Raw genomic sequence first — 13,173 nt, forward strand, 5'->3', positions numbered from 1 at the left:
GTTATTGCCAACAATGGGTACATAACGTTTTCTGTAACTCTTCACTCTTCGCTTGGTGTAAAGAAATCAACCGTGGGAGCAATAATTAGAAAATGGAAGACATACAAGACCACTGATAAGCTCCCTCGATCTGGGGCTCTGTGCAAGATCTCACCCCGTGGTGTCAAAATGATAACAAGAACGGTGAGCAAAAATCCCAGAACCACACGGGGGGACCTAGTGATTGACCTACAGAAAGCTGGGACCACAGTAACAAAGGCTACTATCAGTAACACAATGCGCCACCAGGGACTCAAATCCTGCACTGCCAGACATGCCCCCCCACTGAAGCCAGTACTTGTCCAGGCCCGTCTGCGGTTCGCTAGAGAGCATTTCGATGAGCCATAAGAGGACTGGGAGATTGTGTTATGGTCAGATGAAATCAAAATAGAACTTTTTGGTAGAAACACAGGTTCTTGTGGTTAGAAGACAAAGAATACTCAATTGCATCCGAAGAACATCATACACTGTGAAGCATGGGGGTGGAAACATCATGCTTTGGGGCTGTTTTTCTGCAAAGGGACCAGGACCACTGATCTGTGTAAAGGAAAGAATGAATGGGGCCATGTATCGAAAGATTTTGAGTGAAAATCTCCTTCCACCAGCAAGGGCATTGAAGATGAGACGTGGCTGGGTCTTTCAGCATGACAATGATCCCAAACACACAGCCACGGCAACAAAGGAGTGGCTTCGTAAGAAGCATTTCAAAGTCCTGGAAACTCTGGAACAGTCTGGATTTACAAAATAAGCTGTGCCAAACTGTTTAAAGATTCAAATTGTTTCATAAACATCGGGTCTGGTCACAATATACAGAAATAGGATTCTAAATGTCTTAGGTTAAAAACATGTAATTATGTTGCTACTATTATTGTGTTGATTATATTGTACATTATAAATATATAACATGTTATATACAGTACATATGTTTATCGTTATATATGTGATGGGTATTATCATATGTATATTATGACTACTATTATAATTATTGGTGTTATTATTATGATTATTGTAACCATTATTATTATTAACATTGTAATCATTATTATTAGTATAGTTGTTTTATAATTTACAAGTGTCATTATTGCTATCATTAATGTCATTATTATGATTATTATTGTTGTTTTTCTTTTAGTTGTTGTTGCCATTGCTGTCATTTTCATTGTTATAGTGTTGTCACCATTATTCGAATCCAATTGAGTCCAGATTTTATAGTTACAAACGCAACACATTGAGTAAGATAAGGATGCTGATGGTGATAGTTGAAATAAACGGGATACATATTTATATAGATAAAACTTTAGAATGCAAAAAAAGTTAACATATCTCCACATTTAATATAACTTATAAAATATGGCTGGCAAGGGGGAGCTCTGATGCAGGAGATTCACACCTTTGTCTCAAGTTACCAAATCTTTTCCTATAATGCCCAGTTAGAACACTTAGGCTAGGTTCATACCGCAGGTCGATTTTTTGTCATATCTGTTTCTTGGAGTGCCCGTTCAGACCGCCTTTGTCCATTGAGCGCGTCCAAGTATCACGCATGCGCACTAATTGGCAGTCCGAGATGCGCAGAGCATACTGACCCACATGGGCAGAAGCATCAAAACAAATAACTATACTGTAAGTGCTGGCTCAAAGTCATTCAAGGGTGATCTATTTTGATTTCCAAAAAGAGGACACATATAACAGACATAAATAATCCCCGTTTAGTCTTATATTTAAAGTTTACATATAATTGATAGCATGCCCACACATACGGACAGTTTGCCCTTACTCTCGGCCGTGTGCGCAATGATGAAATACTGCTATTTGGAGCAGAGACAGAGCTTCTCCCCCCGCACCCTATTTTATTTTTTATGACTGTTGTGAAGCCTGCCTATTCTCTAAAAGCGGCATTCAAGCTAGTGCACAGCTCCATCTCTACCATAGTGCCCTGTCTCTCTTGTTCTTTGCTGACGTAATCGCTGCATGAAGTCCAATTTGGGGGACTTGACAGTTCAGACCGCAGCCACATTCTGGAAAACTGTGGCCCAGATCAGATTTTAACCACATATGAAAGTGACCTAGATCGGATTTGAAATGGTTCGCTTTTAAGCGACTTTTCTCGTTCAGACTGTTAAGTTAATGCCACACCCGAGTCGGAAAAACACGAAAAAAATCAGATTTGTGCGTCAAGACCTGCGGTATGAACCTAACCTTAGTAAGGGGTGGTCCTGTTACCTGGGAGTTGCTTCCCTCTGACAGTGGGTCCACAAATAACATTGGATAATGGATAATATACACCTCTAGAAAAATGGTTGTCACCAGTCAATTTGTAATCATAAATACTTTGATTCTTGAACGTACGATTAATATATGTGGACAATGATGATGATATTAATGTTTTTCTTTCTCTACAGTGCTGCTCAAAAGTTTGTGAACCCCCTCAACATTTTGGAATTTTCTATTATTTCAACCTGATTTCCTAATCAATCAATTCAGTAGTTTTTTTTTTGTTTTTTTAACAGTTGTGTTGTCGAGACTAAATTAAAAAGAGTTTTCATCAACTGATGTAGGTGCAAAATTGAACTGTTTGGTCACAACCAAAACCGCCATGTCTGGCGAAAAGTCAACACTGCATACCACCAAAAGAACCTTCTCCCAACAGTGAAGCATGGAGGTGGGAATGTCAAGATCTGGGCTTGCTTTTCATCCTCAGGACCTGGACAACTCCACATAGTCCAGGGAATCATGAATTCTGAGGAATATTGTCAAATCCTAGAACATAACCTGACGCCATCTGTTTTGAAGTTAAAGCTTGGCAGAAGGTGGATCATGCAACATGATAATGATCCAAAGCATTCCAGCAATACAACCAAGGAATGGCTGAAAAAGAAGAAGATTCGTGTTCTGGACTGGCCCAGTCAAAGTCCTGACCTAAATCCCATTGAAATGCTGTGGCGGGACCTGAAGCGAACAGTTCATGCCAGACGCCCATCAAACCTCTCTCAACTGACTGCGTTCTGCAAGGAAGAATGGGCAAAAATCCCCCAAAGTAGATGTGAGAGGCTGATTAGTCACTACAGAAACCGTTTGGTTGAGGTAATCTCTGCAAAAGGAGGCGCAATATCCTATTAACTGAAGGGGTTCACATACTTTTGCACACATGATATCTGAGTTTTTCTTAAATCAACCACTTTTGTTAAATAAAGAATGACAATATAACTATTTCTTTTGTTTCAGTCCATTATTTGGAATGTCAGTATTGTGGATTTGGGTATAACTTAACATTTAATAAGGTTATTTTAGTTTTTTTTACAAAAAATCTGACCATCGCTGTGGGGTTCACAAACTTTCGAGCAGCACTGTATGTTGCTGTATTCTTTTACAACTGCTCAAAATAAAAATATTCAATCAAACAATTAAATCATTCAAATGTACATGTAAAAAACCTAACCAATTGTTGCACTATGGATTTTAATCATAAGCAGCCATTACATTAATTAAATTCATGTTCCAAAAAAAAATACGTGTGCACCCCAGCGTGTATTGTGTTGCAGGAGATTAAACTTACCATTTCCACAATGACGCTGTCTGGCGTTCTACCAGAGAACACAAAGCCCAGGTTGCGTGCAGCTCTCACCAGAGCGCCTTCATCTTGGAAATAAAGAGAAAGAAAATAACGTTACACATATGAAGCCAAAGCTGAACATGTTTGCAAAACGAGGGCAATGTTTGTGGACCAGGTATCTTGTGGCTGGGCTTGCACGAGGATGCTGCAGGGCGAGAAAAAGCTATCTACTTGTTTTTTTTTTTTTTTTTACAGTTCACTTAACAAGCTCATCCCCCACTTCATTCCAAACCCCATAGCTCCTCCACACGAACACCATGGCTGTATGCAATCAGGAACAAAATATGCACAGATTTTCCCATGAAGTAACATTTTCTGGTTAATGAAAGAATAATGGTTCTTAAAATTTCACATGTCACATGTCAATTTTACAGTAAATTTGTATCTATATTAGTGTTGTTATTAACACCAGTATTAATAATATTTTAATATATTGACTTACAGTATAGTCTACTACTGATGCATGTTTCAGCAAATGTTATTCACTCATCTTATTTATGGAATAAGAGTCCACTCAGTGTTTACATTAGGAGCAACAAACAGTGCCTTAAGGGATGGTGACATTTTGCAATTCCATTAAGACTGTCCTTTTATTTTATTTATTTATTATTTGGGTGCATTTACATACTCCTGCTAGGGGCACCAGGCATGTTGAAACGCAATGCTGCAACGGGGTAGTTTCTTTTTCTTATCACAATTTCCTCTGTTACTGTTAATAATTACACATTTTATTTTTATATACGTAGTCCTATGAATAAGAATAGGAAACTGTATGGATGCAAGACGGTATTTGTGTATAAGTAGAAACGTAAATTAATTTTAAAATATATATAGAAATATACATTTACTGTATATATTGAAATCAGATACTTTATAATGTATTTGTTCCGTACTCAAACAATAGCTATCATTAAACCTTTTAAGGCTTTCAAGATTTCAATAGTGTAACGAGAAGAAAACCATCGTCAATAAATTCAAGATAGTAAAACTACTACTACTCCTAGCACAGGCCAAAAAGAAATGCAGTGTAATTAAAGTGACTTTTGAAAAGTAAAGAGATACAGTTATAATTCTCTGGAAAATTAACCTAATAATTTACTAGTTATTCAATTATGAAAGTACCTACTTTCTGTTACTTTACTCTAAAATAATAACAATAATATAAAAACTATTTGAAAAAGCATTTTTTGGTGTACTGTCGTAGAGTCAGAGAAAAGATAACACCCTCCAAACACTATGAAATGTAATGGAACAATAAAATGTGCAGAAATTTTTACAGGCATCTTTATTGTTTTATAAATTTGCCTTCAAAACAAATGTTGCTGTGTAATATGAAATAAATAAAATAATAAAGAATTTAAAAAATAATAATAATAAGGGAAAAAAAATAACTGTCAGACTATCTTTTATTGGCTACCCTGACATCTTGCCCTATGTTAGCCAATCTATAACCTCTTCTGGGATGTGTTGTGTTTGGGGATGAAAATCAGGCCCATCGGGCCATTTTTCAGAGGATCGTAACCAGGTGAAAAGGATCGTGGTTTTAATTTATGCTTTAAAATAAAATAAATAAATAAACCTATTGTGCTGGTTAGAGTGTCTATGGTTTAGAGCGAAAAACATGCGATCGGGACATCCCTTGTTGTGCTCAATTTAGAGTGAGAAGAGCCGTGTGGACTCAAAGGCTAGTTTGAGAGCACAAAGCTGTCAACGGAGAACACCACTGATGCAGAGAGCAGCAGAAACGTCTGTAAAATGACAGACTCAATTGGCACGGCGCTGCAGGACGAGACTTTTCACTTGGATCACGTAGCAAAAGTGACGAAGGTAACGCTCGTACAATAACTAAAGGGGCCTTATGGAATGAGAAAATGTACCGAGTTACATTAGAAGTTACAGCATAAGTAGTTTCGTTATGCAACTTCACAGATGAAAGGACATTAGTTCCAACACTGCAGATGCGTGACGAAGAAGTTACAGGGAGGTGTTTACAACATACAAGTGGCATATCATTGGCGTGAATCTGTACTGTTTTAAGAAGTTATCCATTATACTGTACTTTGGACTTCGACTGGAAAATCCCATTCATGAATAGAGTGAACCCTCGTTTTTCACAGTTAATGGGGACCAGAACCTGCCGAGTACCCCCCCTTTAAAAAAAAAAAAAAATGTGTGTTTTCAATATATATATTCAGATTTAGAATTGGAAAGAGATACATATGAGGCATGTTTTTTCACTTTTTTTTTTTTTTTTTTAAAAGCCACTTAGAGTGTTTGTTGCCAAAAAGCTCAATCTTGGTCTCATCTGACCAAAGCACACGGTCCCAGTTGAAGCCTGGGACCGTGTGTATTTTTGTGTGAGACCAAGATTGAGCTTTTTGGCAACAAACACTCTAAGTGGGTCTGGCGTGCCACGAAAGATGCGCATGCTGAAAAGCATCTCATACCCACTGTGAAGTATGGGGGTGGGTCAGTGATGCTGTGGGGCTGTTTCGCTTCCAAAGGCCCTGGGAACCTTGTTAGGGTGCATGGCATCATGAATGCTTTGAAATACCAGGATACTTTACATCAAAATCTGTTGCCCTCTGCCTGAAAGCTGAAGATGGGTCGTCACTGGGTCTTTCAGCAAGACAATAACCCTAAACATATGGCCAAAACTACACAGAAATGGTTCACCAGACACAAAATCAAGCTCCTCCCATGGCCATTTCAGTCACCAGACCTTGTTTTGTTGGCAAAAGGGGGTTGTACAAAGTATTAACAACAGGGGTGCTAAGAATTGTGACACACATTATTTGATGTCAAATATTTTTTTCTTTATGTGGGATTTTTTTCCCAACTGAATGAATGCACTTGTATTGAAGGTTGGATTTTTCTCTTTTTCCATTAAGTTCCCATATTATTTGAATTAAAAAAAAAAATATTAGAAGCTAAAAAACACATCTTCAGGGGTGCCAATAATTATGGAGGGCCCTGTAAAACACTATTTATAATAAAGTATAATGACAAAAGATTGTGTGCAACATACCTGGGGAGGCTGCCTGGTAGGTGATTTTTCCGTCATTGCGCTCTGGGACAGCAGTATGACAGATGGCCATCATGGTCATGAATTCCAGGATGATAGCAGCAGTGGGCTACAAGAAGAAATGGGTAAAAATGTACCATGGCGTCATATTTTACACCCAATGCATTGGATGATATGAACTTGAAAATGCAAATGTTTAGCAAACAAAACATTGGAAGAGTTAGGGAACATCCACTTTTCTTGATTATTGTACAATAAGATAAGGTTTAAAAATATATATAGTATATACTACTAGTATATTGATGTAGATAAGGCACCGGTGTGGTTGATTCCGAAGTTTTCATTGATAACAACCAAATTGTCTGGATTCTTATTTTTATTTTAGGTCATCAATGGTCACCTTCTCTTTGGCACAGGGGAAATGAATAAGGTAGGTGGTGCTGGTGTTTGGGGTAGAGTGGGTGTGAATCAAAGGGTCTCTTTAAAATGAAAAGTACACAGTTTCTATTACACTCTAGGTAGCCATGAAAGCTCCTTTCGCTTTATATGTAAATTGAGTTTTAATTTAGCAAATATCCTTTGAAGGACGAGCCCATGTGGGGTGTCTTCGCAAAGATGTATGAAGGCCAAAGCTTAATGCAGAGTTTAGTTTAGGTTTGTAATAATAAGCGTTAAGGAGCTATGCAAACGAGGGCCTTGACAAGTTCAAGCGCAAAGAGCCGAAAGGATAGTGACATTCGCTAGCGAATACTGCGCTGTCAGCAATCAACCAAGACCTCTGACCCTCGCCGACTGGTGGGTCGTTGCCTTCTGTCATAGCAACAGTGATGGATGCCCGCTTTGGGCATGGATAGCGTGGTAAAGTTGACGGTCCCGGGAAGAAGATGGCACTTTGACTCAAGAGAATATGAAAAGCACCAAAGTCTATTTATATGGCTGCGGTTATTTAAATTCCTTCTTTAGTGTGATATGAAACATCAACAAATAGTGAGCAGCAAGTCTGCTTTATATCATCAACACGTAGAACATGAACATTTAATTTCAGCTGAAATTTCTCCATAGGGAAATTTAATTTAATTGAAAATAAAGATTTCAAGAAAGGAGATTTTATTCATTTTCTCAGCGAAAAAGGTTACCGTTTGGTTCACTTTCCTTTTTCCACAGAGCACGAAATGAGGCTCTCTGCCAAGAATACGAAAAATATTTCAAGAGCTGTTTTGATCAAAAGTTAAAGGAGTAAAAAAAGGCTATTGGAGTCAGAAACACTTTATTCATTTCTACATCAATGACAGGTACCATAAATAATACATAATGTATGATGTACATAACTTCCCTCAGGCTGTCTTAAAACCCTAGGGTCAAGTATCAAGGAGATACTATAAACCTATTGAAACCGATTTTTTTTTTCTTGGAGCCGGAGACGTTACTTGACAGGCAACTTTACTCACATGATTACTTTGGAGGTTTTCCAGCAAGCTCGGGTCAATAAATCCAGACTCATCTGACGAGTGCGTGCTGTGCCTGAAAAGAGGACACAACACTTGTCAAACAACAAGAAAATGTACTGGAATAACAGTGGAAAATGACAACCACTGCAATTTTATAAATATCTAATCTATAACTGCAATGCCAGAACAACAACCCCAACAAAGAAACAGTATTAATGTACACTCTACAAGTACTCAGAGTACTCAATATATGTGTGATTTCCCATTTCAATTTCAGGGGAAAAAAAGACAGCATTTTTTTTTTTTTGATATTGTCTTTGTTTTACCAGAAAAGCATTGAGCTGCTTTTTTACTATAATGATTCTGACTTAATATAAATGTTATTTTAAGAAAATGAAAGTATTGTAAAGTCAGTTGAAGAATATAATTTTTAAAAAAGGCGTATAGCTCCTTTAATGACCTTAGAGGTAAAAGCTAAGGTTGTGTTGTTGGTTAATAAAATAAATTAGGTCTTTCATTATCCCTGCAGCTGTAGCGGTGGTTCATCTAGCGCCTGCTTGCCGGCTGTTCAGGGGCGATCGATCCACCATTTGTTGATGAATGGCATCCTAAAGATCAGGCCGACAGCAGCTTTAGTCCGTGACACTGCAGGCTTGATAGAAATGTTGCCATACAGTGGTTGCCATATAAGGGCAGCCGTTTGCTTTTTTGAGCCCACAGGACCACTTGGCCAGCCACTCCATTCTTTTCGGAAGGGCGGAAAACTCAAAGATCCCAAATGTACCAATTTGAACCAAAGAAAAGCTGAAGTAATATGATGTGTATCATCTAGGATTACTGGGAAGATTTATTAAAATGGATGCAGGTGTCAATTAGGGAATTACGGCTGCAGTTCAGCAATAGCAATCATAACTGAAATGCCTAGCTAAAGTTCATACTTCAAAAGGATATTGAAGATTTGAGCGGCAATATACAGTATATTGCAATTCAAAATACTGTATCAATCTCTGACACTGGGCCAACTACCTCATTATTTGTTAATTTGACAATGGAAAAATTGTTAATTGGAATTCTTCTATTCAATTGATAAGAGTAGAAAAAGGACTGAATCCCATTCCCACTCTGACTTCCACTAACAATCTAGACTTCAAACGATGTCTTCAGTTCAGATACACCACTTCAATATAGTATTGCCTTGACACTACACTGTCTGGGGTTTGTGCCAAAATGAATCTACAGCGCCTCTACTAGTTGCATCCAAATGGTGCATTCCATTTTGATTCCATTAGATCGAGGCAAAATTTGTCAACAATCAATGACTCACTTATTACAAACAAGCCAACTTTTTACTTTTAAATTTGTGATACACACAAGCAACACTAATGCTTTTATGTATGAACCAAAATATACACAATGATCCAGTGATGAGCGACAACAATTGTTGGGGATATCTTGATGCATACGTACAGTCATGTGAAAAAAAATCTGACACCCCAATAAATATTCAGTTCTTTATTAAGAAATTTTCACATATCAATGTCTGATCTTGTTTTTCTTTATCTCTGGAAAAGAAAGTAAAATAATAGCAGGTAAACAATAAAAATTGACGCTGTTTTACACATTAAACAAATAAATATATCAATAAAAATGCATATTATAACTGAGGAAAAAGTTAGGACACCTACTACCAAACAGTTAGTGTTACCACCTTTGGCTGAAATGACTTCAGTGAGACGGTTTTTGTAACCATCTCCCAGTCTTTGACATTGGTTTGAAGAAAGTTTGCCCATCTCCTCAATGCAGAATACTTTCAACTGTGTGATGTTTGAGGGGTTTCTTGCATGTACAGCCTGTTTTAAGTCACCCCCCAGCATCTCAATGGGATTAAGATCTGGGCTTTGACTCGGCCATTCCAGGACTCTCTTCCTTTTCAGCCAGTCGTTGGTGGATTTACTGGTATGTTTTAGGTCATTGTCCTGTTGCAGGGTCCAGTTTCGTTTCAACTTTAATTTGATCACAGATGATCTCACATTATACTCAAGCACCCTCTGATACACTATAGAATTCATGGTGGATTCTATGATGGTGAGAGGGCCAGGTCCTGCTGGAGCAAAGCATGCCCAAACCATGACACTCCCTCCTCCATACTTCGCAGTTGGTATGAGTTTCTTTTCCTTGAATGCTGCATTGGGTTTACGCGAAACTTGTCCTCTGTTCTGGTGTCCAAATAATTCAATTTTAGATTTGTCTGTCCAAAGAACATTATTCCAGAAGTCCTGGTCTTTGTCTACATTGACTCTGGCAAACCTCAATCTGGCCTTCATGTTCTTCTTACAGAGCAAATGTTTCCTCTTTGCACACTTCCCATGAAGGTTAAACTTCTGAAGCCTCTTTCTGATTGCAGAGGCATTTACTTTCACATCAACAGTCACAAGAGCTCACTGTAGGTCCAGTGATGACATTTCAGGGGTTTTGGATTATTTTAGCATCTTGTGGTCTGCTCTTGGGGTGAACTTGCCTGGACGGCCAGACCTGGGCATGTTGGCAATTGTTTTGAATGTCCTACACTTGTAGACTATTTTCCAGACAGTGGAATGGCTGATTTTATATTCTTTTGAGATCTTTTGAAATCCCTTACCAGATTCATACACGTCTACAATCTTATTCCTGAAGGCCTGAGATAGCCAGAGGCGTTGCATCCCATTAGGCAAATCAGGCATTTGCCTAGGGCCCCCCCAGTCAGCAGGGGCCCCCAGAGGGCCAACAGATTTAGCACACACAGCTTTACTGCACTGTCGCAGCAACAAGTGTGACAGTGAAAGTGAAAGCCTTGTGTCCGAGTTCCCTGAAGGGGGCCCCCTCACTCGCTCTACACCCCCCCACCCCCACCCCCCACGTGACTCAGAGTGAGAGTGAGCGGCGATTTGGCTTTTTTTAAATTGGCGTATATCCAAAATGAAGAGAAGTTATCCTTCTGGAAGCGACAAAAGAAAGAAAAAAAAGCAGAAGAGGAAAAAGGAAGCAAGACAGCGGTGAGTGTACTATGTTACTGTAGTTTTATGTCCTAATGTAGTAGAAGCCAGGCACTTTGAGTGTCCTAAAAAGCGCTCTATGAGACCGAGGCGTTATTATACTTTTATTATATATGCTATTGCTTCAAGTCAAACTGTCCCCCTTACTTGCACACGCTCGAAGGGCCCCATGTTGCTTGTTGCCTGGGGCCCCCAGGGACCTTTGCTACACCTCTGCAGATAGCTCCTATGACCTCGCCATAGTGTTTTCTCTCACTTCAATAGTCAGTCACTGTTGAAAGTATTCCGCGTTGAGGAGTGGGGCAAACTTTCTTCAGACCAATGTCAAAGACTGGTGGATGGCTACAAAAAGCGTCTCACTGAAGTTATTTCAGCCAGAGAGAGTAACACTAGCTATCAGGTGGTAGGGTGTCCCAACTTTTTCCTCAGTTAGAATATGCATGTTTGTTGATAAATATGGTTTAATGAGTAAAACAATGTTAATTTTTGTTGTTTACCTGCAATTAAATAACTTCCTTTTCTAGAGAAAGGAAAAACAAGATCAGATGTTGATATGTGAACATTTTTTAATAAATAACTGAATATTTAACGGGGTGTACTAATTTTATCACGTGACTGTATATGACCACACACATAGGACTACCTTGAAGTGGGCATACTCACTAATGGGAAGTTAGCTTCTGTTAATACAGCAAGAAGAACCCAGTATCCTAGCTGGACAGAAGAAGACTGAGACCCTGGGAGCTCCACTTGGGAATCACTCAACACGTTGACGATGAAACCTTACAGACTCGAGCGCGATCAGTTATTGATTGGCTGCCAGCGCAGCATTGTGCTGTCACGACATGAACATAGGTGCCGACGACTCTCAATCAATTACCTGGAGCTATATCAAGATTAAACTTTAATACGCCAGAGATCTGTCTGAGTTCATAACTGACATATCTGTGCTGGTATCACATTATTTCATTACAAGACGAGTTCTGACGTAAATGAAATAAATGTCAGACAATAATGATGGCCTCTGTTTTACAAGCTAGACAGATCAGTCCTATGGTTAGTGCTCCTGGGGGTATAGTGAAGGTTGCAAAAACAAAAAGGGGTGCTAAAATATATCAAGAGGGACACCAGGGCCAATGTTTTACTAAGCTGTATTTGTAGACAATTGTCTCTTCCATGTTTAAAAAAAAACAAAAAAACAAAACAAAGAAAGATCTGAGCTAGGACACCGTTATGATAAAAGATTATCCTAGAGATGCTCCGATCAACTGGCTGATTTATGGGTAACCGGTGATCACTGATACATGCCTTTCTCTGCAAATCAACGCACGGATAACTAGTGACTTTTGGGCAAGCATTCACCATTATTCGAGAATACTACACCCTTGAAAAAGTGCAGGTGCAAACGGGAGCTACTGATCTTTGTTTGCAAAGATACCTGCTCTGTGGAACTTCAACAATGTTCTCGGGAGATATTCTAAATGTACAGCCTGCAACACATGTCATGAAAAGATACCTAAAGATGGGAATTGTTTCTTTAACTACTTGGACCCTTTAGGCCAGGGGTATCCAAACTTTTTGCAAAGGGGGCCAGATTTGGCGTGGTAAAAATGTGGGGGACCCACCTTGGCTGACGTCCTTTATGTAGAACAATATATTTAAGCAAAATTTAGCAAGCCATTCAGTGTGTCACATTTGCTTTATTATTTTTTTAATGAATAATTTCAACAATCTCGCAACTAGCCTTTGCGGCGTTCTCTTTCGACTCTCGGGCCCTTGCAAAATACTACTGCTGTGAAATTAAACTAACTTCAAATTGCTTAAATTTCTCGCTGCGTATCTTCCCTGTAATCTTGTCGTACATGTCAGCGTGTCTTGTTTGGTAATATCGCCTCACATTGAAATCTTTAAAAACAGCGACTGTCTCTTTGCAAATGAGGCAAGACACAGTTGTTGCGTATTCTAGTGAAGAAATAGTCCAATTTCCACCTATCTTTGAAGCGTCAGCCGTCACAGTCA

At 38.8% G+C, this 13,173-nt stretch overlaps 1 protein-coding gene across 9 annotated transcripts in view; it reads right to left on the reverse strand.

Moving 5' to 3' along the window:
- atp8a1 (ATPase phospholipid transporting 8A1) overlaps positions 1-13,173 on the reverse strand; it is a 196,433-nt gene that overhangs the window by 109,149 nt on the left and 74,111 nt on the right. For all 9 annotated transcript variants that reach the window (XM_057850549.1, XM_057850545.1, XM_057850550.1 and 6 more), the window contains 3 exons: positions 8,123-8,195; positions 6,678-6,783; positions 3,593-3,675 (listed from right to left, as the gene is read on the reverse strand). In XM_057850549.1, coding sequence (XP_057706532.1) covers positions 3,593-3,675; positions 6,678-6,783; positions 8,123-8,195 — 262 coding nt within the window. The remainder of the gene's footprint in view (positions 1-3,592; positions 3,676-6,677; positions 6,784-8,122; positions 8,196-13,173) is intronic.

Source organism: Corythoichthys intestinalis, chromosome 11 (assembly GCF_030265065.1).
Source record: "Corythoichthys intestinalis isolate RoL2023-P3 chromosome 11, ASM3026506v1, whole genome shotgun sequence".
Lineage (NCBI taxonomy): Eukaryota > Metazoa > Chordata > Actinopteri > Syngnathiformes > Syngnathidae > Corythoichthys > Corythoichthys intestinalis.